Source organism: Chlorocebus sabaeus, chromosome 20 (genome assembly GCF_047675955.1).
Source record: "Chlorocebus sabaeus isolate Y175 chromosome 20, mChlSab1.0.hap1, whole genome shotgun sequence".
NCBI lineage: Eukaryota > Metazoa > Chordata > Mammalia > Primates > Cercopithecidae > Chlorocebus > Chlorocebus sabaeus.
Window position 1 is genome coordinate 74,942,094 of NC_132923.1, and position 27,190 is coordinate 74,969,283.

The 27,190-nt window shown below is 39.5% G+C and overlaps 1 protein-coding gene and 1 non-coding gene across 9 annotated transcripts in view; both read right to left on the reverse strand.

Annotated features, from left to right (window-relative positions):
• The window catches only part of PATJ (PATJ crumbs cell polarity complex component), a 409,036-nt gene that overhangs the window by 267,517 nt on the left and 114,329 nt on the right, over positions 1-27,190 (reverse strand). For all 8 annotated transcript variants that reach the window (XM_038000719.2, XM_038000715.2, XM_038000710.2 and 5 more), the window contains 4 exons: positions 21,151-21,360; positions 17,377-17,496; positions 14,353-14,748; positions 3,841-3,964 (listed from right to left, as the gene is read on the reverse strand). In XM_038000719.2, the coding sequence (XP_037856647.2) occupies positions 3,841-3,964; positions 14,353-14,748; positions 17,377-17,496; positions 21,151-21,360 (850 nt within the window). The remainder of the gene's footprint in view (positions 1-3,840; positions 3,965-14,352; positions 14,749-17,376; positions 17,497-21,150; positions 21,361-27,190) is intronic.
• On the reverse strand, positions 24,778-24,882 carry LOC119626310 (U6 spliceosomal RNA). The gene has a single exon (XR_005242508.1). It is a non-coding gene; the product is annotated as a U6 spliceosomal RNA (small nuclear RNA).

A 27,190-nucleotide genomic window follows, 5' to 3' on the forward strand; every position in this document is an offset into this window, starting at 1 on the left:
ATAGGATATACCCCAGTAATTGATTATAATTTATCAGCCCATTGTTTTTATCATGTTTACAAGAATATGATGAATTGTGCATCAAATGTCTTCCTTAAGTCCGTAAGTTCAGCCGGGTGTGGTGGCTCACGCCTGTAATCCCAACACTTTGGGAGGCCGACGTGGGCGGATCACGAAGTCAGGAGTTCAAGACCAGCCTGGCCAACATGGTGAAACCCCATCTCTACTAAAAATACAAAAAAATTAGCCGGGTGTGGTAGCGCATGCCTGAAATCCCAGCTACTCAGGAGGCTGAGGCAGGAGAATCACTTGAACCTGGGAGGTGGAGGTTGCGGTGCACCGAGATTGCACCACTGCACTCCAGCACGGGTGACAGAGACAGATGCCATCTCAAACAAACAAACAAAAATAATTCCATAAGTTCACAGTATATTTGGGGTACCTGCCTTAGTAGAAAATCACAAATGACCTCTGACTAAGCAATACAGATACTCTTTTAAAACTTTTTTTTTTTTTCCAATAGAGATGGGGTCTCCCTATGTTGCCCAGGCTGGTCTAGAACTCCTGGGCTCAAGTGATCCTCCTGCCTTGGCCTCACAAAGTGCTAGAATTATAGGTATGAACCACCACACCTAGCCTAAAACTTTTCCTATAATCACCGAAACTCTTCTTTCCATGCATTCATCTTGAACAAATTTTCTAGTAAACTCACTACCACTTCTGCTTTTCATTTCATCTAGAAACTTTGGAAACAGGGTCCAATCAGTTGGCAATGTTGTAGATATGGGGTGAAAATACTGTCACGCTTGGTGGGATTAAAGGAAGTCTCAGTTACCTTTCCCCAATCTCCATACTCCCCTTTGCTCCCATCCACTAGGGTGCCCATTCCCACACAACAATCAAAGCACTGCCCAACTGTTCCAGCTTTGCTGATGTCTGCCTCTCCCCCATTGAGGAGGAAGGACCAGGACAGGACTGGCGCTCAGGCAGGAATGGCCTAAAACCAGAGTTTTCAGAACAGAAAACTGGTTCTATTTACAGAGCTATGTCCCATCCAGCTACACTGGAAAAAGCAGTCTATTAAACTACACCACTAAGTTGCGTAGATTGGTGCAGTTTAAAACTTCATGAATTGCTCCACACAAAGGTTACCTGTGCCCTCTGCCCCACTGCCTCCTCCATGTACCCTGTTGGTACACAGGCACACATTTCTCACTTGTCACAGCACTTCACACAGTTACACTTTACAGAGCTGTCCACCAAGTGCACAGAGAAACCCAGGAGCCCATGAAAAAGACTGAGTCCTGTAGGGCATCTGTAGTTGTCAGGTAATGGTCATAACAGGGGTACAGAGGTTAGAAAAACTGGGACATTTTTAAAAAATAAATGCTCTAGGATTTAAATTGTATTAATCCATTCTCACACTGCCATCTGCCAAAAAGAACTACCAGAGACTGGATAATTTATAAAGAAAACATGTTTAATCGACTCACAGTTCCAGAGGCTGTACAGAAGGCATGGCTAGGAAGGCCTCAGGAAACTTACAATCATAGCAGAGGGGTGAAGGGGAAGCATGTCTTCACATGGCAGTAGGAGAGAGAGAGCGTGCGCAAAGGAGGAAGTGCCACACACTGTTAAACCATCAGATCTCTTGAAAATTAACTCACTATCGTGAGAACAGATGGGGGAAATCTGCCCTCATGATACTATCACCTCCCACCAAGTCCCTTCCCCAATGTTGCCAATCACAATTCAACATGAGATTTGGGTGGGGACACAGAGCCAAACCATATCAGAAGTTAATGCCTATAGGAGAGGAATGGCGGAAATTTTCTAAAGGTCTACATTTCGTGAGACGCAAGAATGGAATAACAAAATAAAGGCAAAGAATCCAAAGTAGAGATCGGGTTACTATACAACTTAGCAACTGGAAAAAAAAAAAAAAAAAAAGGAGTGAGCTGATATGCTGTTGAATAACCACGTGAGCAGTACATCATTTTCTCATTCAACAAATATTTCTCGAGCACCTACTATGTGAACATAATCAGATGCAGTCCTTACTCCCCTGAAGCTTAGTGTGTAGTAAGAGACAGGCCTGCAAGTAAGCATGTGCACTGAGTCTTGACAATAACACAGAATCACCTTGGACTTGCAAATGGCACAACCCAGTCTTTGAGCAGTCAAAGACTGGGAAACAGAACTACCTTCTGTCTGAAATCTTCCAAAATCCTGTAACACTAAGTATATTACTCAATGCTATAATATCAATAATGACATTATTAATTATCCAAATTTAAATATTTAGTTTCATAACCCATGAAGAGTATATGCTTTTTAAAGATATATAATTTTGGATTAACCAAAAGGTCAAGAATATCCCTTTATGCAGAGGTTCTCAACAATTATTTCTAAATTCATTGTTCTGTAGATAAATCTAAGATTGCCTCTTATTCTGCTGCTCCTCCACCCAAACACCAGCCCACATAGCTAGTCTATTTCTTTTGATCTTGACAGTATAAACCAGTGGTTTATACAGTATACATTTGGCAACATCTGGAGACATTTTCATTTTCATCATGACTGGGAGAGGGTGTGCCACTGGCATCTAGGGTTAGAGGACAGGGACGCTCCTAAGCATCCTACAATGCACAGGGTACCCCACCCTCACCGAAAGACTCATCTGGTCCAAAATGGTGCTAAGTTTGCTTTAGTATTAATAGTAATGAAACAGATATGTTCTATTTATTCATTTACTGAAACATATGTGCTATAAATCTTCTCCAACTATTTAATAGAGAACTGCAAGAAATGTGGTGAATTTTAGAAAGCAATATACCTGGAGAGTTTTATTTTGGTAAGTCCCATTTTTCTCCTAGTCATGATCTCGAAAACTTGGATAGATTCATCTAATCTTAGATATTTAAAATTAAGTATTCATACTGTCTTCTTTTTTTTTCCGTGCTCTGTTTTGACCCACAGGAAACTGTATGTTATCATCTCAGAGATGCCTTCAATTTTTACCCTTAAGTATTCCATTTTTCAGAATTTACTTAATAGAATCCTAATCTCATATAAAACTGTTCCATCACTTTCTATAGCCCTCTCCACCCTTACAACATATTACTATACAACACAGAGAAAGACTTATAAGTAGTCATAACAAGTGAAGGACAGCATAAATCCTCAACAATGGCTCCATAAAACCCAGTGCTATGAAAGCATTTAACAATCTCCCTAGGGATGTCAATTTTATAATGACATTCGATATTTTAGTGTTAGATGAAGAAAAATTCTTTTTTAAAGTCAAGTTTTCAAACATATATAAGAATCGATATTGAGGGGCAGCAGGGCGAGGCACTATACTTTTAGAATTCTTTAATGGAAACTAAGTTATTAATGTACTAAAATTGACTGAAATATATGGCTATAAAAATGTTTCATAAATGTTTAAAATATGCCTCTCTTTAATATTTAACAGTCCCATTAAATGAGCTAGCAATATTACTTAAGAGCATCAGAGATTTTAATACATATTAGTAGAAACTTATTTCAGATTTGGCGTAAGGTTCTAGTCTGAGTTTCAATCCATACTGCTAATAAAATGCAACATGAGGCAGAGAAAATGTAGCCCTCTCAGAAAAGAGAATCTGAAAACTCTAAGTTGAAATCTGAGGCTTGTTTATTCTTTCAGGTATTCTGAAGCAGATTAATTAATAAGCAGATGTAAACTCAAAACATCAAAATGAATAAAAATATATGTAAAATTCATGTATACAAACATAAAACTGAAAGCTTGCAGAATAATGTAATTTGTGTTTATGAGAAACAAAAGCCACAAACCTAAATCCAGACTACTTTTTGCTAATGAATTAAGATTTTCCAGGTCATCAAATCTGCATTGTTGACTGTTTCCTTCAGTTGATGGTACAGATGGTAGGGACTCCATGACAAAATTTTCTTTCATCTTGAGAGGAAGAAAAATAGAAATGCATTAGTACTTTATGAAAAAAAAGGTATTACTGTACAGTTGTTCAAGCCAAGTAATAATGATAGTGGAAAACTGGCCTTGCAAACAGGCATTCTCAAGTAATGGTTTATACTGTGGTAAGCAGTAACAAATTCTGGTAACAATATCTGCAAGAGTATAGACTAGCAAAATCTGTTTATTCCAAGTCCTAGATTTTTAACCAAAAAAACTGCTTTATAAGCCTTAATAAGTGGATTTAAATAGACATATACCAAGGTAGAGCAATAAAAGATCTATCAGGTCAAGCAAGGTCAATTGCTGATACACACAGCCTCCTGGATTGTGTTGCACTGATATCTACAGATAAATAGCTTCCTTGCTGACTCCAAAATATGTGATAAATTTTCATATCTCTAAGCATTTGTTAGCACTCTTATCTGCCTGGTGAATACCTAGCTACCCAAACCTAAAACCTACAGGTAAGTGTTGTTGATAACTTAACTGCATTTTCCTCCCATCTTGCTTTTATATACATGTCTTTTATGGTTTTCCAAAGTCACAATCTTCCAGAATGCCAAAATATTTATGTTCCCCCTGACCCTGCAAATTCATATGTTAAAATCCTAACCCCCAAGGTGAAGATATTTAGAGGTGGGGACTTTTGCGGGGTGATAGGGTTATGAGGGCAGAGCCCTGATGAATGGGATTGGTAGTGCCTTTATAAAATAGACCCAAGGGGCCAGGCGCGGTGGCTCACACCTGTAATCCCAACACTTTGGGAGACCAAGGCAGGTGGATCACTTGAACCAGGCATTCAAGACCAGCCCAGCCAATATGGGGAAACCCTGTCTCTACTAAAAATACAAAAATTAGCCAGGCATGGTGGTGCATGGCTGTAATCCCAGCTACCTAGGAGGCTGAGGAGAATCGCTTGAATCTGGGAGGCAGAAGTTGCAGTGAGCTCAGAACAGGCCATTGCACTCCACCTGAGTGACAGAGAGAGAGAGACACTGTCTCAAAAATAAATAAATAAATAAATAAATAAATAAATAAATAAATAAATATAAAATGGGCCCAAAGGAGCTCATTCCACTCTTCCACCCTGTGAGGACACAGCTAAAGGATGACATTTATGAACCAGAAAGGGGGCCCTCACTGATGCAGAAGTTTTTGCTCCTTAACTCAGCTAATCTGGGTTCTTGTCTCACGATCAGGAAGAATTAGGCACACGAACACATTGAAGAGTGAGAAGGGTGGAATTTTTAAGCAAAAAGAAAGCTCTCAGCAAAGAGAGGGGGTCCTGCAAGCAGGTTTTCCCATCCCAGATTGAATACCTGGGCTACCACACACCAGCTGAAGAGGCCAGGCTCCTCCCCTGCATAAGACACAAATTCCTGGTGGCTCCACCCCATTCATGGGTGGAGTGCATGGGTCTCCAGCCTGCTGTGGGCATGCCTAGGCAAACTCCCTGTGCAGGTTCCCTTATCTGTACAAAACATCTGGTGTAAACACTTGTGGGCGGGGTCAGAGGTTCTCCAGGGACCCTTCCCTATCTGCCTAGGCCTTTGTCCGCCTCCTGCCTCTAACATCACCAAATGTGTGGACATCTTCATCTTGGACTTCCCAGCCTTCATAACTGTGAGAAATAAGTTTGTTTGTTTATAAGCTACCCAGTTAATGGTATCTTGTTATAGCAGGCCAAATAGACTAAGATAGAAAACATCATATTTTCACTTTAAGAATCTTTTTATATTTTAAAAAATTTTGCGGCCAGGTGCAGTGGCTCATGCCTGTAATCCCAGCACTTTGGGAGGCCGAAATGGGTAGATCACTTGAAGCCAGGAGATTGATACAAGCTGGTCAACATGGTGAAACCCCATCTCTACAAAAACATTACAAAAATTAGCCAGGCATGGCAGTGTGTGCCTGCAGTCCCAGCTACTCAGGAGGCTGAGATGGGAGGACAGCCTGAGCCTGGGAGGCTGAGGCTGGAGTGAGCTGTGATCATGATGCTCCAGCCTGGGCAAAAGAGTGAGACCCTGTCTCTATAAATAAATAAATAATAAAAATAAGAAATTTTATCAGTACAAATTTAAATGACTATTTTATAGCCACCTTAGGGATGTACCATAATTCATTTAAGGTGAATAACACTGCATTATTCTTTATTGCTGGAATTTCGAAAACAAGATGGTCTACTTTTTCTGTAAAGTGGTCAGACTTCAACGATAAGAGAAGGATCATTCATAAGCTGGTATACAAAATACTTCCAGCTTTCCAAAGTAGAATATGAATTTGGTAATGCTAGGCAAGGTGGCAGAGCCCCAGCAACAGAAAGTGATTGGCACGCAGGTAGTAAAGAGAATTTACTGACAACAGCACAGGCTTAAAAAGTCAAGTTTTCTTAGACAGAAAGAACGTTGTAGTGGGGTGCTTCAGCAAGAGAGGACTGAGTGGGCCTCCGTGGATTTTCCTTAGGGGTATTTGTAGACCTTAAAGCAGGAACTTAAGGGTAATTTTGACCCTATTAGTTTTGCAGGTCATGATAGATGATTACATTTGTAGACATGTTGGTGCCTTGATGTCCGCAAAGGCTGCACAATGAGTTTCGATATGCATGCATTCAGGAGATATATAGAAATTCTAGCTACTTATACATTTTTGGGAAAGCAACCTGGTAACCAGATGCTGGCTTTAGATAACAGGGAAGTCTAATTGCTTCTAAATTCCTCAGATAAGGAGTTTTGCCTCTGGATGGCCTGCTTGATGACCACCAGGTGATCTTTGCTCTCTTCATTATACATCTAAATTCCTCAGCTAAGGAGTTTGCCTCCAGATGGTCTGCTTGATGGCCACCAGGTGATTTTTGCTCACCTCAGGTAAGTATATAACTATATCAGATACCTAATGGAGCCTAAGGAACACAGGACTCGACTCAAATATTAAATAGGGGTAAGAAAGGGGATCTGACTACATAGATGCCTAGAATAAAATAAGCAAGAACTTCTTACAGAAAACAGTGAGGAGTTGGAAGGAACTGCACAGTTAAAAAGAAGAAGGTTATAATTTGGGGCCACTTGGACTTTTTAAACAGTTAATGGTAATTCTGTTAGTAGTAAATGAAGAAGAAGAGAACTGATATCCAAATCTGGGATTTTAATACATTGGGTATGATAGGTGAGATCTTTATAAACCTGAATTTCTGGCTGGGAGCAGTGGCTCAAGCCTGTAATCCCCACACTTTGGGAGGCCGAGGCGGGTGGATCACCTGAGGTTGGGAGTCCGAGACCAGCCTGGCCAATGTGGTGAAACCTCATCTCTACCAAAAAATGCAAAAACTAGCTGGGCGTGGTGATGGGTATCTATAATCCCAGCTACTTGGAAGGCTGAGGTAGAAGAATTGCTTGGACCCCAGAGACGGAGGTTGCAGTGAGCCGAGATCACACCACTGCACTCCAGCCTGGGTGACAGAGTGCGATTCCATCTCAAAAAAAAATATATATATATATATATTATTATATACATATATTATTTTATATATATGATTTTATATATATATAATTATCCAGGCATGGTGGCACACGCCTGTAATCCCACCTACTTGCGAGGCTGAGGCAGGAGAATCGCTTGAACCTGGGAGGCAGAGGTTGCGGTGAGCCAAGATTGCACCACTGCACTCCAGCCTGGGCAACAAGAGCGAAACTCCGTCTCAAAAAAAATAAAAAATAAATTAAATAAACATGAATTTCTTTTTTCTGTTTTTTGTTTGTTTGTTTTTGTTTTGTTTTTAATAGAGAAGATTTTTTTTTCTAAAAAGAGAAGAAAATAAGAACATAGAATTATTCTTAGGTAAATAACCCTCAGGCAAAAAGCAAAAACAAAAAAACAACAAAACTTTAAAAAATGAACAAAGGACTTGAACAGACATTTCTCCAAAGAAATACATAAAGATGGCCAAATAAGCACATGAAAGGATGCTCAATATCACTAATTGTTAGGGTAATGCAAAACAAAATATAAAATAGCACTTTATACTCCTAAGAAACAAACACAAAGCCAGCAAACAAGTGTTGGAGAGACTGTGGAGAAATCTGAAACCTCGTGCTTTGCTAATGGAAATATAAACTGGAGCAGCTGCTTGCTGTAGAAAACAGTATAGCTCCCCAAAAATTAAATATAGCATTAGCATATGATCCAGCAATTCCACTGCTGAGTATATACTAAAAAGAACTGAAAGCAGGGATTTCAACAGATATTTATATACCAATGTTCATAACAGCATTATTCGCAAAGGCCAAAGGTAGAAACAACCTAAATATCCATCAACAGATGAATGGAAAAACAAAATATGGTATATATGGTGGGGACCTATAGGAACCTCAGAGTTGGTGTTGATAGTGACAGGAGGCAGAGAAATTTAAGGGCAGGTCCCCGACAAAACCCCACCCTCAAGCCTAAAACCATGGCCCAAAGTGAGAACTTCTATCCTTGTTTTCCTGCTCAAATGTTATCTTTTCCTAAACCACCCATGCCCTCACCCCGTCCCACCCTGTGCCTATAAAGACCCTAGATTCAGCTGGCAGAGAGGAGAAGCAGCTGGATGTCAGGGACTACAGCTAGACATCAAAGAGAAGTGGCTTGACTTTAGAGGGACAGTTTGACAGTGTAACTTTGGGGAAGAATCCAGCCAGAGATGGCTGGACTTCTGGGGAAGATTACCTACCCACCTCTCCATCTCCTTTGCAGCTCCCCTTCCCACTGAGAGCCACTTTATTGGCAATAAAATCCCCACATTTACCATCCTTCAATTCGTTCGTGCAGCCTCATTTTTCCTGGATACCAGAAAGAACTCAGGAGCCACAAGTGTGATACAAAAGGCTGTCACACTGGCCCTTTGCCCTCACTCGGAGAGGGCAGTTGCCTCATGTGAAAAGGCCAAGGGCCAACTGAACTGTTAACACTTAAGCAAACTGCAGATGGCAGACCTAAAAGAGCACTGTAACATGCCCTTTGGGGCTTTAGAGGTCACAGGCACCTCCCCTAGATGCTGCCACTGGGCCTGCATAGAATTTGCTCCTGCCTGTGCCCAAAAGCGCTTGCCCTGGCTCCTGCACCCGCTCACCTGAGCACTCCCCTCCCACAGGGGGTGAACGCTGCAGGTCTGAGTGAGTGGAGTTTACCCTTGCCCGCACCAAAGCAGTCAGCTGGTTCCAGCATGCATGTACTCCACTTCCCACCTTGTTCGCTCACACTCCCTCCCTCGAGGAGAGCGGTGGGCAGAGTAAACGGGGCACCTCTGTCACAAGGTGTCGAATAGGTCAGGGAACTATCCGGCTTCAGTATGAGGATTATTATAAACTGAAGATATTTTAGATTTAACAGATGCAGAAAAAAAGCCCTCTCAGAGCTTCCCTTATGTGACTAAGCAGCAAGTTCTAGGAAATGAGGCTATCAAACATTGCCTCTTGAGGTGGGTCGACCCCCAGGAAGACTGAGAGTAAGCCTACTATATAAATGCCCTCTTGAGGAATGGCAACAAGCAAAGAGAAGGATCAGTGGCACCTGCATTTAAAAAATTATCAACATAGGGCCGGGCGCGGTGGCTCAAGCCTGTAATCCCAGCACTCTGGGAGGCCGAGGCGGGCGGATCACGAGGTCAGGAGATCGAGACCATCCTGGCTAACACAGTGAAACCCCGTCTCTACTAAAAAAATACAAAAAACTAGCCGGGCGAGGTGGCGGGCGCCTGTAGTCCCAGCTATTCGGGAGGCTGAGGCAGGAGAATGGCGTAAACCCGGGAGGCGGAGCTTGCAGTGAGCTGAGATCCGGTCACTGCACTCCAGCCCGTGCGACAGAGCGAGACTCCGTCTCAAAAAAAAAAAAATTATCAACATAACAAAATTATCAACATAATCAAAAATGTTATCTCCCATTTGTTCTCCTAAAAACCCATTTGTCTTTCCTAAACAAACCTAGTTGCTCTTCTCATAGAAGCTTTTTCTCCATCCTCCCTTTCCCCATAAGTTATATATGTAAGCTCTAACTTGAATCACTTGGTGAGCTTGCTGCTTCTTTTGTTGCATTCATATGCATATAAATAAACCTTTATTCTCCCGTTAATGCTTTCTGTCAGTTTAATTTGCACTCTCCCAGGCACAACATAGAGGGTAGAGGAAAAGTTTTTTCTCCGAGACATATGCCTATAAGGAAATATTTTATTCAACTTTTTTTTTTTTTTTTTTTTTTTTGAGATAGAGTCTCTCTCTGTTGCCCAGGCTGGAGTGCAGTGGCACAATCTCGGTTCACTACAACCCCTGCCTCCCAGGTTGAAACGATTCTCCTGGCTCAGCCTCCTGAGTAGCTGGAACCACAGGTGTGTGCCATCATCCCTGGCTAATTTTTCTATTTTTAGTAGAGATGGGGTTTCGCCATGTTGGCCAGGCTGGTTTCAAATTCATGACCTCAAGTGATCCACCCACCTTGGCCTCCCAAAGTGCTGGGATTACAGGCATGAGCCACCATGCCTTGCATATTCAACTTTAAAAAGAGAGGAAATTCTGACATATTCTACAACATGGATGAATCTTAAAGACATTACACCAAGTGAAAGAGCCAGACACAAAAGAAAACTATTGTACCATTCCACTTTTTTCAGTTACTTTAGTATAGTCAAATTCTTAGAGACAGAACATAAAACAGTGGTTGGTTGGCAGGGGATAGGGAGAGAGAAGAAAGATCAATTATTGTTTAATGAGTAGAGTTTCAGTGTGGGATGATAAGAAGATCTGTAGTGACATGGTGGCCACGTTTACACAAAAATGTGCATGTACTTCATGCCACTGAACTATACACCTAAAAATGATTAAAATGGTAAATTGTGTGTTGCGTGTATTTTACTATAACTAAAAAACAAAAAACAGATCTGCAGACTTTTAGTGTTTTTACTCTTCAGCTAAAATGAAGTATGAGGGTGGAAGAGAAAGATAAAGTTTGAAGTAGTTAGGTACCAGTTGCCCTCCACAAATACAGCTGACATCTACAGCCCCAAATGAATACTACAACCAAGACAGAAATAATAATGTTCCTTCATCCTTTGGGAGAGCACCCTCTAGAAGAGTATTGGGAATTCCACATTTGTAAGATTTGAATGCGTTTTTAAAATCTCAGAGTTTATAATATTAGATAATATCATTAAATAAATTATCACAAGAGTCCATTAGCAATACAAGGGGGGCAAATAAAGATTCAAGCCCATCCTGATCAGTGAGTATAAGTGTTCATCACTGTGGAAGGGAGAAAAAGAGCCAATACCCTAAGAAAGCACATATAATTATTTAAAGAAAATAAAATACTGTTTAGGCAAGAAACATTAGGGCTGAAATAGTCTTATTCAATGCCGGTTTGGGAGCCTATAGAGGTTACCTTTACAGCCTACATGAGAATTGGCAAAAAAAAAGAAAAAAAAAACCATTTTTATAGGTTTTAAAATATGAATGTTAAGTAAACTTCCAGAGCAAATATTATAAATATACATTAGACTGTTTCATCTACAGCCTTAAAAGTGTATACATTAAAATAAACTGATATTTCAGGTTGCCTTTTATTTCCGTAAACAGAAAATTTACTTTTTATGGAAGAGAATGGCTATTGCTGAATCAGTAATGAGAAATAAAAAGAGGGAAGTTAGAAAATTTAACATAGATTTAGTAATCAGGCTATTCATTCTTCAAATTGTAAGCACTGACTGTTGTTTTAAATAAGCCTCTTAAAGAACACTTTAACAGATAATAGAGTAAGTGGTTATGTCAGAGACGCTTGAACCAGAGCAACTCCATCTTGAACAGCACTGGGTAAAATGAGGCTGAGACCTACTGGGCTGCATTCCCAGATGGTTAAGGCGTTCTAAGCCACAGGATGAGACAGGAGGTTGGCACCAGATACAGGTCATAAAGACCTTGCTGAAAAAACAGGTTGCAGTAAAGAAGCTGGTCAAAATCCACCAAAACCAACATGGTGACGAGAGTGACCTCTGGTCATCCTCACTGCTACACTCCCACCAGCGCCATGACAGTTTACAAATGCAATGGCAACATCAGGAAGTTACCCGATATGGTCTAAAAAGGGAGGCATGAATAATCCACTCCTTATTTAGCATATAATCAAAAAATAACTATAGAAGTGGGCAACCAGTAGCACTCAGGACTGCTCTATCTGTGGAGTAGCCATTCTTCTATTCCTTTACTTTTCTAATAAACTTGCTTTCACTTTACTCTATGGATTCACCCAAATTTTTTCTTGTGCGAGGTCTGGGAACCCTCTCTTGGCATCTGGATCGGGACCTCTTTCCAGTAACAGTTATATTGTGAAGAACATCAATATAAACTTATGAGAGGGATTTTTTTAACTTAATGTTATACAAATGACACTTGAGATAAGAATAACATTTTGAGTGACAGTACAGATTCAAAAATTGCTGTATTTCAAACAACCTAGTTAGAAATGAAGATGATATATTTGGAAAGCTGTGTTAAATGATCAAAAAGTGATTCTAGTGATAATGTAGATATTGACATTAAATATGCACTGAAGAATTCAAATAAAATTATATAATTAAATATGAGAATAGGCAAAAAAAATTTAACATCTTACAGGTTTTCAAACTGAATGTTTAACTAAACTTATAAAGTAAATATTATAAGTATACATTTGACCATTTCATCTATAGCCTTCAAAATTTATATATGAACTGGTATTTCAGGTTGCCTTTTATTTGGGTACATAGAAAATTATCTTTTAATAGAAGAAAACAGAACAAGGGAATTTTTATGAATATTCAGTAATCTTTCCAATTTGCTTCATATAACTGAATATGTATGCTGTTTGGCGTTAAGCACTGACAGATATGAGAGGCACTGGCAAATATAGAAAGTACCAACGTCAATGGAGCACACCAGATTCCATGTGACCTCTTTCCAGAGGCAACCAGGCATCATCCACATATTCCAAAAACATCTGTTCTCTGGTACATTGCCCAGGGTCCTCTATAATAGTGAATCCTCCAGGGTCACATAAATAAAACCAGCACAGCACCTTGTCCAAGAGAGGAAGCCACCAGCATTTGCATGAGGGGCAAAGTGAGAAAATGTCTAAGGGAGGCAAGGGCAGAAACACTCTCTATCTGCCCACTGAGAGAACACATGAAGCCACACTTTGCATATCACAACAGGAAAGGTGCCAACCTCAGAGAGGAGAGCACCACGCTGCATCTGAACATACTACTAAGCTGTCTTTTTAAAAACGTCCCCATAAGTAAGTCTGTTTCCATTTGCCTAAAAGTTAATTTGGGGCAGGAAATTTAAAAATATATATATATTTTAAAGTCCTTAATGAAGGATTCCAATTAGTGACCGCCTGACTATAATTTTATTAAAAATAAAGTTTATTGGTGATATAATAGCAAAGGCAAATCTATTAAAATATAATGCTCTTCATTGGGCACAATGGTTCCTGCCTGTAATCCCAGAACTTTGGGAGGCCGAGATGGGAGATGGGAGATGCTTGGCCCCAGGAGTTCGAGAGCAGCCTGGGCAACATGGCAAAACTCCATCTCTACAAAAAAAAGAAAGAAAGAAAAACAAAACTAGCCAGGCATGGTGGTGCATGCCTGTGGTCCCAGCAGCTCAGGAAGCCGAGGTAAGAGGATTCATGGAGCCTGGGAGGTGAGGCTGCAGTGAGCCATGAATGTGCCACTGCATTGCAGCCTGGGTGACAGAGAGAGAGAGAGAGAGAGGCTCTGTCTCAAAAAAAAAAAAAAAAAAAAAAAAAGAAAGAAAATTATATATATATATTACAATGCTTTCCTACCAAATTATAAATAAATAGTATCTCAAGTGCAAAGATAATTTTCTAGAGTTGAGTGCTTTAGCATCATACATAACACAGAGAACAAAGTGGGTGACCAAGATATAAACAACAATATGTATGTACTGAATTGGCCTTGATTTTGCCTGATAAATAAACTGTGTAAAAAATATACAGCTGTGTTTCCCTAGGGAATTTTTTTTTTTTTTTAATTAAAATGTTAAAAGAACTCTCCTCTGAAATGAGAAATTGAAAAAACATCACTAAAAAAGCAAAGCAAAAAAACCCTACAACAACAGCAAGGCAACTGCAGCTTATTGACCCCCATGAGAAAATGTGAAATACAGAAAACATGAGCTTACACTTATAGCTAGACACTGGATGACATACCTTGTAAACAGTGATGACCTATGGAAAGGCCCATTTAAAAACAAACAAAATTGAAGTGACATGAGTTAGACAGAGACACGGACAGGTGAGGAGAGCAGAAGGGGAGGTGTGGAATATCTCTTCTAATCTCTTACCACATTTTCAGGGCAATAGCCATATGGCTGTGCCTCCTGGGAATAGATACTCCTCCCGGATCTTGGCTCTTGAGAGTCGGATGGTTCATTACCATGCAACCACTGTGTACCAAAGTGAAGTTCCTTCATGGAGGGCACAGGAGTGGCCTCTTGAATGTGTGACAAGGGATACAACTCCATGGACTGAGAGGGATCTTGATATAACTCATATTCTTCATCAACAAGCATTTCTCTTTCTTCATCCATTTCCTGCAATCTAGGAGTCAGAAATTCATGCATCTCCCAGGTTTCCTTGCTTTGCTCTATCTCTTTTTGTTGGGAATGGAAAGACTTTCCCAGATCTAGAAATGGTTCATCCACAAGTTCTTCTTTAAAATATGGTTCATCTCTAAATCCCTATAAATAAAAGATGCAAAAAATGTGAAGTTACGCCTGTCCTGAAGCTGCACTATACAGATAAACTGGAAAATTTTCAAACGCTGGCTTGACTGCCTATGCCAAGGCACAGCTAACATCCACAGCTCTCCACAGCAAACATGGAGAAACACAAGCTTACCTCCACAATCCTCAACCCAGAAGAGAGACAAACAGTAAATTATGAGGCAGAAATCTGCCCTTGGCAAGGTGAATGATTTTGCTAAAACATTCATTATACATTAACCACCTGACAATTCTCCACTAGAAGTAGGAATTTTGTTAAACTCTTACACTAAATATTTAACCCATAAAAAGTAGTACATAAGCATACATACACTTCAAACTATTATGTAAGAAAGAAAAGACCTAAAAGGTCAGGATTTTCAAGCTTAAACAACCCAAAAGAAATTATAACTATCTGAATGTTCAGAAAACATTCTCTATAAACTAAAGATATGGGGAGTATGTCTCCACTTTGAGTATGACTCTTTTATAATATTAAAAATTAACAAATCTTATTTTTCATCTGTGTTGAAAATATATAATATGAAGGAATGAATACAGTATTTTTAAATTAATTTATATTTCACTAATCAGAAGAGCTAGTGCATACAACTGAAACTAAACGTGCAGAAACTGTGTGGGTTCCTGGCTAAAACCTGATATATAGATTTGCTCAGACCATGACCTATCTCTGGGGAACCTCTGGGTGCTGGGCGTAATGAGGTCAAGTTCTTTCTAAGAGATCAAAGATCTTGCCTATTTTAAGTCCTATTAACTACTACCAAGTGTAAATTCCTGGAATAAATCTATTCTTTTCTATTGCCTTCTCCTTGCAGCTAAACATCATAGTAGGGAAGCTTTTAAATTAATACAGTAGGGTCGGGCATGGTGGCTCATGCCTGTAATCCCAGCACTTTGGGAGGCCAAGGCAGGACGATCCCTTGAGTATAATAGTTCAAGACCAGGCTGGGCAACATAGTGAGACCCTGTCTATTAAAAAAAAAAAAATTTTTTTTGGCACCTGTGGTGCCAGCTACTTGGGAGGCTGAGGCAAAGAATTGCTTGAGCCAAGGAGACTGATGCTGCAGTGAGCTATGATCACACTACTGCACTCCAGCCTGGACAACAGAGCAAGACACCATCTCAAAAAAAAAAAAAAAAAATACAGTATACCAAATACTGCAACCTGTGTTTTTTCTTTAATGTGGTTAGAGGATGTATTTGAACACATCATATGATTATGAAATTTTTTTAAACGTCTACACTAAGAAATACAATAGACATTATAGAAACACATATCATCTTGAGACACTGTCTACATATTATGCAAAGAATATCACTAGACAGTTGTTATCAAGTAAAGCAAAACTATACTCTAACTGCAAAGAGCAACATAAGTATAATTGCTTTTAAGAATAAAAAAGGAAAGCTTCAAAATACATTTTCTAAAATTAAAGCATAAGGTAGGGTTTGACTAAATAACTCTTCTTTAGAAAGTATTCAATATGAATATTTTTTGTGTGGTTCCATTTTTATAGCATTTTAAATGCAGGTCTATTTTCAACAATATGTTCTACCATCCAAAATTTTAGGAATACATTAGTGTATGTTTGTTCTTTCAAAATGCTTTACATCTTGCCTTTATCATTTAGAGAGGCAATGTGATACGGAAGGAAGGAATTTCGTTTAAAAAAAAATAGGCCAGGCGTGGTGGCTCAGGTCTGTAATCTCAGCACTTTGGCAGGCCAAGGTGGGCGGATCACCTGAGGTCAGGAGTTCGAGACCAGCCTGGCCAACACGGCAAAACCCTGTCTCTATTAAAAATACAAAAATTAGCCAGACGTGGCGGTGCACGCCTGTAGTCCCAGCTACTCAGGAGGCTGAGGCAGGAGAATCACTTGAACCTGGGAGGCAGAGGTTGCTGGAGAATCACTTGAACCTGGGAGGCAGAGGTTGCACTGAGCTGAGATCACGCCACTATACTCCAACTTGGGTGACAGAGTGAAAGTCTGTAAAAAATATATATATGTATATATATGTGTGTGTGTGTGTATATACATACATACGTATATCTATGTGTATACATACGTATATATGTATATATACAATGAGGCCAGGCACAATGGCTCATGCCTGTAATGCCAGCACTCTGGGAGGCTCGGGCAGGCAGATTGCTTGAGCTCAGGGGTTCAAGACCAGCCTGGGCAACATGATAAAAACCCATCTTTACCAAAAATACAAAAAATTAGCTAGACGTGGTAGCACATGCCTGTGGTCTCAGCTACTCAGGAGGCTGAGGTGGGAGGATCACTTGACCCCGGGAGGCAGAGGTTACAGTGATCCCAGATCCCACCACTGCATTCCAGCCTGGGTGACAGAGGGAGATCCCATCTCAAATAAGAGAGAGAGAAAGGAGGATTAGTTCATTTATATCTATTTAGCCAAGGGATGGGGACAAGTTTTTGTCTTCTTTATGTCTTTATTTATATCTATTTAGCCAAAGGATAAGGACAAGCTTTTGTCTTATTTTCTTTTGTATTTTTTCTACATAGAAATTTCAGCTCATAGGAAATCATTCAAATGGGAAATAAATTTACTAAATACCTTGGGAGCTTCGAGTATTAAAGATGAATTTATATCATGAATTGTTCCTGAAAGTTCAGTCTTGTCTTCATTACTGCTTGAATGTAAAATATAACAACTTTCTTCTTCTTTATTATCTTCCTGAAAATATAAACCACATTTATTTATAAATAAGAAAATATTGTGGGGTGAGGGGCAAGGGGAGGGAGAGCATTAGGACAAATACCTAATGCATGTGGGGCTTAAAACCTAGATGATGGGTTACGTGCAGCAAATCACCATGGCACATGTATACCTATGTAACAAAACTGCACTTTCTGCACACGCATCCCAGAACTTAAAGTAAAAGAAAGAAAGAAAAAAGAGAAGAAAAAAGATTCATTCATGTAAAAAGAAAGAAAGAAAGAAAATATCTTGGTTTCAAACTGTTCAGATTCTCATCTTTCCATTAACAGCAAATACACAACACAAAATTTATTCAAATTGTTTCATTAGAACAAACTTTCTTTAATAATTAAAAAGAACTCCATATTCAAGTCAGAGCTTCCCAAACTTTTAAAAGTATTTCTTAAAGAAAAATCACTTTCCCAGGAATAGACCTTGTATATATAACTATGTACCAGGCACAAATTTAAGTACTGTAAATATATTAAATATATTAATTAATACATTAATATATACTCTAAGACATGGGTCCTCTTATTAATCCTATTTTACTGGTGAGCAAAAGTGGACACAGTAATTTGCCAAACATTACATACACCAAAATTTCAACCCTGGCTGTCTGGTACTAGAGCCTGTATTCACAATTACCATGCCATGCAATCCTCATCTCTTTTTTTTAAATTGAGACGGAGTCTCGCTGTGTCACCCAAACTGGAGTGCAGTGGTGCAATCTTGGCTCATTGCAACCTCCGCTGCCCCGGTTCCAGCGATTCTCCTGCCACAGCCTCTGAAATAGCTGGGACTGCAGGCGAGCACCACCTTGCTTGCTAATGTTTTTGTATTTTTAGTAGAGATGAGGTTTCACCATGTTGGCCAGGCTGGTCTCAAACTCCTGATCTCCCAGGTGATCTGCCTGCCTCTGCCTCCCAAAGTGCTGGCACTACAGGCGTGAGCCACCTCATCTTACAGATGAGCGAAGTGGAAGTTGATGAGGTTGAATAACTGGCACAAGGACACGCAGTCTTGCAAACCACATAACTAAGCAAAAACCCATAGCTGTGTGGCTCAAAAGTTTTATGGTCAGTTCTGTTCCATTAGTTCTGAAGCTATAATGCAGTTTTTAAAGTCATTTCAGCCAGTGCATGGTGGCTCACATCTGTAATTCCAGCACTTTGGGAGGCTGAGGCAGAAGCATCACTTCAGCCCAGGAGTTCAAGACCAGCCTGGGCAACATGGAGAGACCCGTCTCTATTGTTACATTAAATAATAACAATAAGTCATTTCATTCATTTTTGGGGTCTGGTATATTTGAGGCAGAACTTATCAACCTGTCACCTAGGTTTTAAGCCTCTTTTTAGAAAAGAGTTAAGATGAAAATATATAACATGAAGTATATAGATATATATATACCGTGTGTATATATATAAAAAAATACAAGACTTAATAAAAATACTTTGTTCTCATCACCATTATATATTTACAGTCTTTCTGCTCTACCCTGACTTTGGATCTGTAAAATAGGATTAACAAGAGGAGGCTGCAGTGAGCCGAGATTGCACCACTGCACTCCAGCCTGGACAACGGAGTGAGACTCTGTCTCCAAAAAGAAAAAAAAGTGTGGCTCTGTGGCATCCCCCACCCCATTCCAACTCTCTCTCACTCCTGCTTTTGCCATGTGAGTGCTTGCTCCCGCTTTGGCTTCTGCCATGAGTAAAAGCTCCCAGAGTCCTCCCCAGAAGCAGATGCCACCATGCTTCCTGTACAGCCTATAGAACTGTGAGCTAATTAAACCTCTTTCTTACAAATTGCCCAGTCTCAGGTATTCCTTCATAGCAATGCAAGAACAGCCTAATACAATGAACACATCTATCTATATTTACCTATCCATCTGTCTATACATATGAGCACTTATAGTATGTTTTTTGTATGTTAAGTTAAAATGTTTCATAGATTAAAGAACTGGAGTTAAAAAAATACCTTAGGAATTCTCTAGTCTTGTTCAGTCTTTTCAAAGATGAAAAAAAAAGGCTCAGAGAAGTGATATACCTATTGACCAAATTACTAGTATGATGTTTCTCAAAGTACAAAATTCTGCATCAGAATTACATAGGTGACCCATTGAAGAAGCAGATTCCTGAAGAGCATATCAGAATTACTAAATGAGAATCTCTGGGAGTAGAACCTGGGAAACTGCATTTTAACTATCTCTCGGGTGATTCTTATATATATTCCATATCTTTAAGTTTGAAACCTACTGGGCTAACTCATAGCAAAGCCAGGGGCAGAGCTCAGGTTTCTAGAAATCCAGACTAACAATTTATTACAACCAAGCTATCTGTTTCAGACATGTTGTATACAAACTAGGCAAGTGACAACATAGTAATATAGGTATGTACAGCACTGTGGCTAAGAGCACAGGATGTGAAGGTGCCCTGCTGAGTGCACATTACAACCCTGTCCCTTACGAGTTATAAGACCTTGGGTAAGTTACTCAATTCTCTGTGCCTCGATTGATTCATCTGTAATGAGGGTAACAAAAGGACTATTCTTAAAGTTGCTGTGAGGATTAATTTAGTTAATAGTTAATAAGTCCAAAGGGCTTAAAAGAATGACTGACATTTAGTAACACTTAAATAATAACAAAACTGGCTGAAAATCATCATCATTAAGATTCTGTTGTTGGTGGTGATGGTGGCGATTTGTTTTTTGCATTAGAGGTCTACCATAACTGTAACGTAGCCTTCAGTCATAAGCAGTAACCCCTGACCGTAAGACAAAGCAACAAGACGACTTCAAGATGGTTTGACAGTATAGGGGTTCTTGATGCTAGGAGTTACAAGGTGCTTTGACGGAGAGAAAAGCAGATTAAACTCTCACTGTTATATGGTTAAAATGCTATAGTCACAAGGATTTCAACTCATCATACCATCTTGACATCAGTCCCAAACGAAAGTTAAAAAGGATACTTATTTTAATTTACATATAAGAATAGCCAGGTGCAGTGCCTCATATCCCTAAAAAAGCACTTTGGGAGGCCAAGGCAGGCAGACTGCCTGAGCTCCGGAGTTCAAGACCAGCCTGGCCAACATGGTGAAATCCCATCTGTACTAAAAATACAAAAAATTAGTAGCCAGGCACAGTGGCACATGCCATTAATCCCAGCTACTTGACAGACTGAGGCATGAGAATCGCTTGAACACAAGAAGCAGAGGTTGCAGTGAGTAGAGATCGTGCCACTGCACTCCAGCCTGGATGACAGAGAGAGACTCTATCTCTAAAATAATAATAATAATAATTTACATATAAGAAATGTGCTGAGAGCTTAGAAGTCTGTGCTAAAAGCATGAAGATGAAAATAGTAGCAAGAGTGGTAGTAGAACTAGCAACATTAGCAGCTAGTATTTATGTAATAATATGCTATGTACTTAATGAATATAACCTTTAAATCCCAAAACTCTATGAGGTAGACATTATTTTTTCCGATATTGTTAAGTCAAGAAACCTGCTCAAGGTCACACACATAGTAAACGTAGAACAGAAATTCTTGGCCAGGTATATGTGTCTCCAAAATCTGTGTTTTTAACTGTTGCACTATTATTACTTCCTATATTAACAAAATACAACACTCACCACCAACGGCTTACAGATGCCAAGGCGTACTATGCCTGGCGGCACAGCTTTCAGTATTTCCACAGCCTCAGCAAGTGAGGTGTTGTCCAAACAGTATTCATTGACAGATACCAGGCGGTCTCCAGGTAATAGTCCCCCACTTCTTTCTGCTACACCATCTGCTACCAGGGAGCGGATCACAATCACTGATCTTGTAGGATCTAAAGGGTCCTATGAATCGAGCAAAGAAGAAAGATGAGTCCATACACTGAAAATAAATATGCAGCCTTAGGACAGCTTGAATTGACTGAGGAATCTTATTTGACCACCTACCTCATGTGTCTGGCACTCTGGTGATAATCTTCTAAACAGGCAAAAATAAACTAAAATCTCACTCTAAGTCAGGTATGGTTGTACACCTCTGTACCATGCCAGCTTCTTGGGAGGCTGAGGTGGGAGGCTTGTTTGAGCGCAGGAGTTTGAGATTAGCCTAGGCAATATAGCAAGACCTTCTTGCTAGAAAAAGTTTTTTTAATTAAAAAAATTAAAAGGCCAGGTGCAGTGGCTCATGCCTGTACTCCCAGCACTTTGGGAGGCAGGAGGATCACTTGAGCCCAGGAGTTCAAGACCAGCCTGGACAACATGACAAAATCCCATCTCTGCAAAATATACAAAAATTAGCCAGGTGTGGTGGTGTGTGTTTGTAGTCCAAGCTACCTGGAGGGTGGAGCAGGGGTTGCTGAGGTGGAAGGATTGCTTCAGCCCAGAGGTCAAGGCTGCAGTGAGCTGTGGTTCAGAACTCACTGCAGAGCTGTGGTGACACAGCAAGACCCTGTCCCAAAAAATGAATAAATAAAACATCACGCAAATATCAGGTTGTATCAAGGTGAAAATATAATCTTAACAATTTCAGTGGCATGTCTGAGTGCCCAAAATATAGACTTCCTGTTAAAATTTTTGGTGATTGATATTTGGTTGGACCATAAGAGGTCTGGGAACAGTTGGGCAAGATTCTCTGACATTCTCAAGCACAGTCATATAATGGACCCAAGATAAGCCTGTCTGTTACTCCTCCAGAGTCATAAGTAAGCTCCAAGAAAAGCAAGAACGTAATCATAAATATAAAACGGGAAATGATACTCCGTTCTTATACCTTCACAGTAGTACAGAATCCTATAAAATCACACAAATCCAGAAAAGACATGGAAACCATGGAAGATTTCACTGTATTTTTAAAAGTATATTTATAAATAATGTGACCTAAAATTATGATATAGTGCCCTTAGGTCACAAGTATTCCAATACATAGTTAAATATGAATTTATGAACAAAAGCAATGTATAGATCTTTCGCCCATTGGGAGGACCCCGTATTTCTTGATATTAAACACTGAGGACAACATTGACATTCAATACACCTGGTTAAAAAAAAAACAATTTATATCTCCACTATTGTTTTTTAATTTATTTAACAAACTGATATACAGCACTTACTATATGTTGGGCTTGACAATCACTAAGTTATCTAATCCTTACATCTCCAGGATGTAGGCAGATTTATTGTCTGTGTTTTACAGATGAGGAAACCGAGGCTCAGAAAGTTAAGGAAACCAGCCAATATCACCCAGCATATATGTGGCAGAGCCAGGATCCAACCAGGCAGCCTAGCTCTTAAGTCCTTAATCTTGACCACCTCACTCTGCAACATGCTCTGTATCATAATGGTCAGAAGAAATGGGAAACAAAGAGTATTAAATTGAAAAGAAAGAAATATTCATATGGCCATCTTATGATTGAGCAGAGTCTCTTAATTTGTCTTAACAGTGGAGGTGTAGAGCACTATTACAGAACTTTTAACCTAGCAAGGGAGAGAAAAAATAATGACATCCCAAACACAGCAGCATTCACATTGGTTTCTCTAGGCTTCTCCCATTATTTCATTATGCACATGCTGTTCCACAAGGCAAGATATTGTAACCTGAGATTCTACTACTCTAGCCTCTCTTAAACCCTTCCAGAGAAAGTAGAGAAAAACTGCTAGGTTTTGTGTGGGAATTATAAAACTTTGGAATTAGCAAAGTAAGAATTTGCCAAGTTCCCAGCTATGTCTGTTTGAAGTGGCTAATGATTCTTTTGAAGTTTTCTGATCCAGTTTTCTATGCCTTTGTGTTTCAGACATCAGGGTTCATTTTCAAAGTACTGCATGGAATTTTAACCAAATATGCCATATTTAAATCAACAAAGGCTACACAGCTAATTCCTTGAAGAATGTCTTCAAATGTAACTTATCTTGGTTTTTGCAACTAACCTTGCCTTTCTACCCCCGAGCCAAGAGACTCTTCAAAATTTTCTTACATGTTCTGATGTATAACACCACGTATTTATGAAGAGGATTAAAAGTAAAAAAGAGTCCAGGGAACTCACTAATAAAATACTGTTAAACTATAATTACACCAGTATTTTCAAGTAGAGGGAGCTATTGCATAGGAAGAGAACAGAAGAGAACCAAAAAGTACAGTGGCATATCAGCAGGCAATCGACGCGGTAATATAAAAGAGCTGTCTATTTTGTCACTGGCAACCATGAATCACAACACACTTTTCATCCTGAAATATGAAACCATTACATTTTAAGTTTGACACACTAATAAATAAGCTGTACAATTATTTCCTTCATTTAGGATGTCAGTTTTTGATGAAAGGCTTTTTTATTGGGGGGAGAAGGGAGACTACATAATAGCTTATTCCTCTCAAGAAATGCACAGCAGTTAACATTACTTCATATTATTAATTTCTACACTTTCTTAGAGAAAACTGCAAGAGCAAAATATACCAAAAGCAAATAAATGGTTGTACTAAGTTGTTTGTGAACAATCTCTGCAGTTTCATATAACACCAAAATTTTAAAATACTATTTTTAACCCAAATAGGTGAGGAGGTTTTCAAAATGCAACCCACTGAATTGATAATTTAGGAACATTTTAAAGGAAGATTCCCCAGAAGGAAATGGAAATAGACTTCTACCCTTGAAAGGTGAACATATTTCCTTTATTGCCAGAAAAGTCATTGTAAGTACTAATTTACACAAAGTGAGGCCTTCTTTAGACCTCAAACTAGTGACAGGTGTGCTTGCTTACTAAAATGTATTCAGGTTTAGACCACTAGTTATGCTAAACAATAAATCCAATCTACCACCCCTTTTCCTGGATGACAGAACCCAAAGGCAGCTTCTTTGTTATTTGGGGGGCAGGGAGGGGACAAACTAGCCACCTCTGAAGATGACCCATTATGTATAATCGCTGCTTCATTTTCTATGATGACTTTTCTGCCTCTGATTTCCCACGTAGCTGAATGAAATCGCTTTAATGAGTAACAGTCATTTCCTTTCATTTCCTTTACATCACATGCAGCAGCCACCCTATGGAAAAACAGCAGCTGCTACTGCCTACTGGGGTGGCTGCTATTCTTGAGGCTTTGCTGCATAAAAATGCTCAAAAACCAGCCTGACTCAGGCTGCTTCTCATCAGAAAGGTCCATTTTCTGAAAATACAGTGTACGACATTATGTGCATGTTATAGCAAACAAAATGTTATAGAGATACTTCTCAAAACCCTTACCCAACCCCGAGGCCCCCAGGCATATTTACATGTATATATATGAAGCGCTTCACAAAGGTGCATGTTATTCTTGCACGAGGGTCACGCTGATGATCACTGTATCATTCCAATTTTAGTATACGTGCTGCCAATGTGCACACCCCCGATAGCACCTTGCTGAAATTATTTTAACTGTCTTCCTACTAAAAACAAAGTCCCCATCAGTTTTTATCACCTTTCATCATAATTTTAAAATCTCTAATATTTCTTCTTTTGGTAAATAACACTGCAAAGAACATTGTATTTAAGAATCAAGATGCTGCTTTAGACTAAATAGCCAATAGAGGGCACTAGAGACCAATCGTAGAACATGAGAAACATGTACTACGCCAGCCATTCTCTTCTGAAGGACTTTTCTTCCTCTTTATTCAAAAGGTTTATATTATTACACACGTTGTAACAGTGTCCCATATGTTTGGTTCAACCCATTTACTTCTGAAAGTTGTACCCTACACCCCTTTTTTTTTTTTTTTTTTTTTTTTGAGACAGAATCCCTCTCTGCCACCCAGGCTGGATTCTCGTGCCTCAGCCACCCGATAGCTGACATTACAGGTGTGCGCCGTCACTTCCAGCTAATTTTTGTATTTTTAGTAGAGACGGGGTTTTGCCATATTGGTGAGGCTGGTCTCGAACTCCTGGCCTCAAGTGATCCTCCTGCCTCGGCCTCCCTATATCCTCTGAGTGGCACCCAAGCATTCCGTTCTCCCCCTCACCCCTCCACTGAGTTGCTCACTAAGGCATGTCAGTTTTTTTTATCTTGGCCTTTTATCTTTTCCGATTCTTCCTTTCCGTTTCCACTGCCACAGCCTTGGTTCAACTTCTCGTTATTTCTGAGCAGCTGCTACAGTTTCCTGATAGGTCTACCTGTCTCTAATCTTGCCCCCATGAGTCAATTTTCTACAGAGACAATAGAACCATCTTTAAAAATAAAAAGGTGATTATAATTCCTCCTCTGCTTAAAATACTTCAGGGACACCTACTGCCTTCAGGATAAAGTCCTAACTCCTTTATTCTTCATGGAAGGAAACTCCTTCAGAACTGCAGTTCTGTCTCGTCTCTCACTCTCCCCACACATACCACTGCCTACTCCCATTTACCCAACACTTTATCCCAGGTATTGTGAAATGGAAACTCAGGTATTGTGAAAGGCCTTGTCATGCTGCATGGCATAATGCAAGTCATTCCCTCAGCCAGGAATGCTCTCCCTGACCCACTGCCACTTGTCTAGACTTTGCCACCAGAGTTAGCTCAAGTGTCTCCTCCAATGAGAAGCGTTCCCTTACTCCTTGAAGACCCAAGCACTTCCTACTCGGTGATATCCCTAAACCTAAAAAGAACTTCAATTGCAGCATTTATCATAATATATTTCCTTTGCTGTTTGACCTTCTAGAATTAGTTTGGTCTTCCTGTTAGATGTATCTACAGCTTGTTGCATTTTCTTCATTAAAATACTTTTTACATTTTACTGAAATTATTGTAAATGACTTCCTTTAAATTACTTCCTACTAAAAGTAAGCTTTATGAGACCAAGAATGTGTTTGCTTATTTTTTTGCTGGATTTTCAGGGCCTACTACAATGCTCGTCATGGAGAAGGCACTGAAGAGTAGTTAAAATGTTGAATGACTGTCTATTTAGTTTCTCTCTTCCCACGGGGCGACAAGTACACCAAAAGCAAAAGCCACATCGCATCATATAGGAATAACAACAACAGCTGGTAACACACACTAAGCTCTTGCCATACCAGGCACTGTTCTCAGAATCTTACTTATTTGAATCCATTTAATCCTCACATCATCATGAGGTAGGTACGTACTATCATTATCCTCACTTTCCTGGTGAGGAAATTAAGAAAAATTAAATAGCTTAACCAAAGCACAATGGCTAGTAAATGGCAGAGCCAGAAATTAAGCCAGCCAGTCAAATCCCAGAGTTTGTGCTTTTAGCCACACTAAGTGATGCTGCTTCTCTAACTTAAGTATTTGCTAAATGAATGAAGTGTTGAAAGAAGACAAATATGTTAGAAGATATTTTTATCATCTTACCAAAGTATATAAAACTGAATCCCTTAAATATCGCACTTGGCCACTAGAGGTTCATGTTTCAGTACCTAGCAGATGAAAAGTTAGAGGGTACAGAATGTGCAGCATGCCTGTATGTACAGGTAAAACATGCATTTGTTTGCCAAATTTCAATGCACACTTTCTCAAGAATCCATTGATTTGGTGGGCATAAGAAGACTTTTACATGAACAAATTCAAACATGTGATAATCATTATGCCCAAATGGATGGGATTCAAAGTTTCTGACGTGTCCATAAAATGTATTATATGAATATTTGTGTACATTCCCAAAGATCAAAGAGACCAGATTTCACATAAGCTAAGGCAGAGTGCAGGAGCATTACCT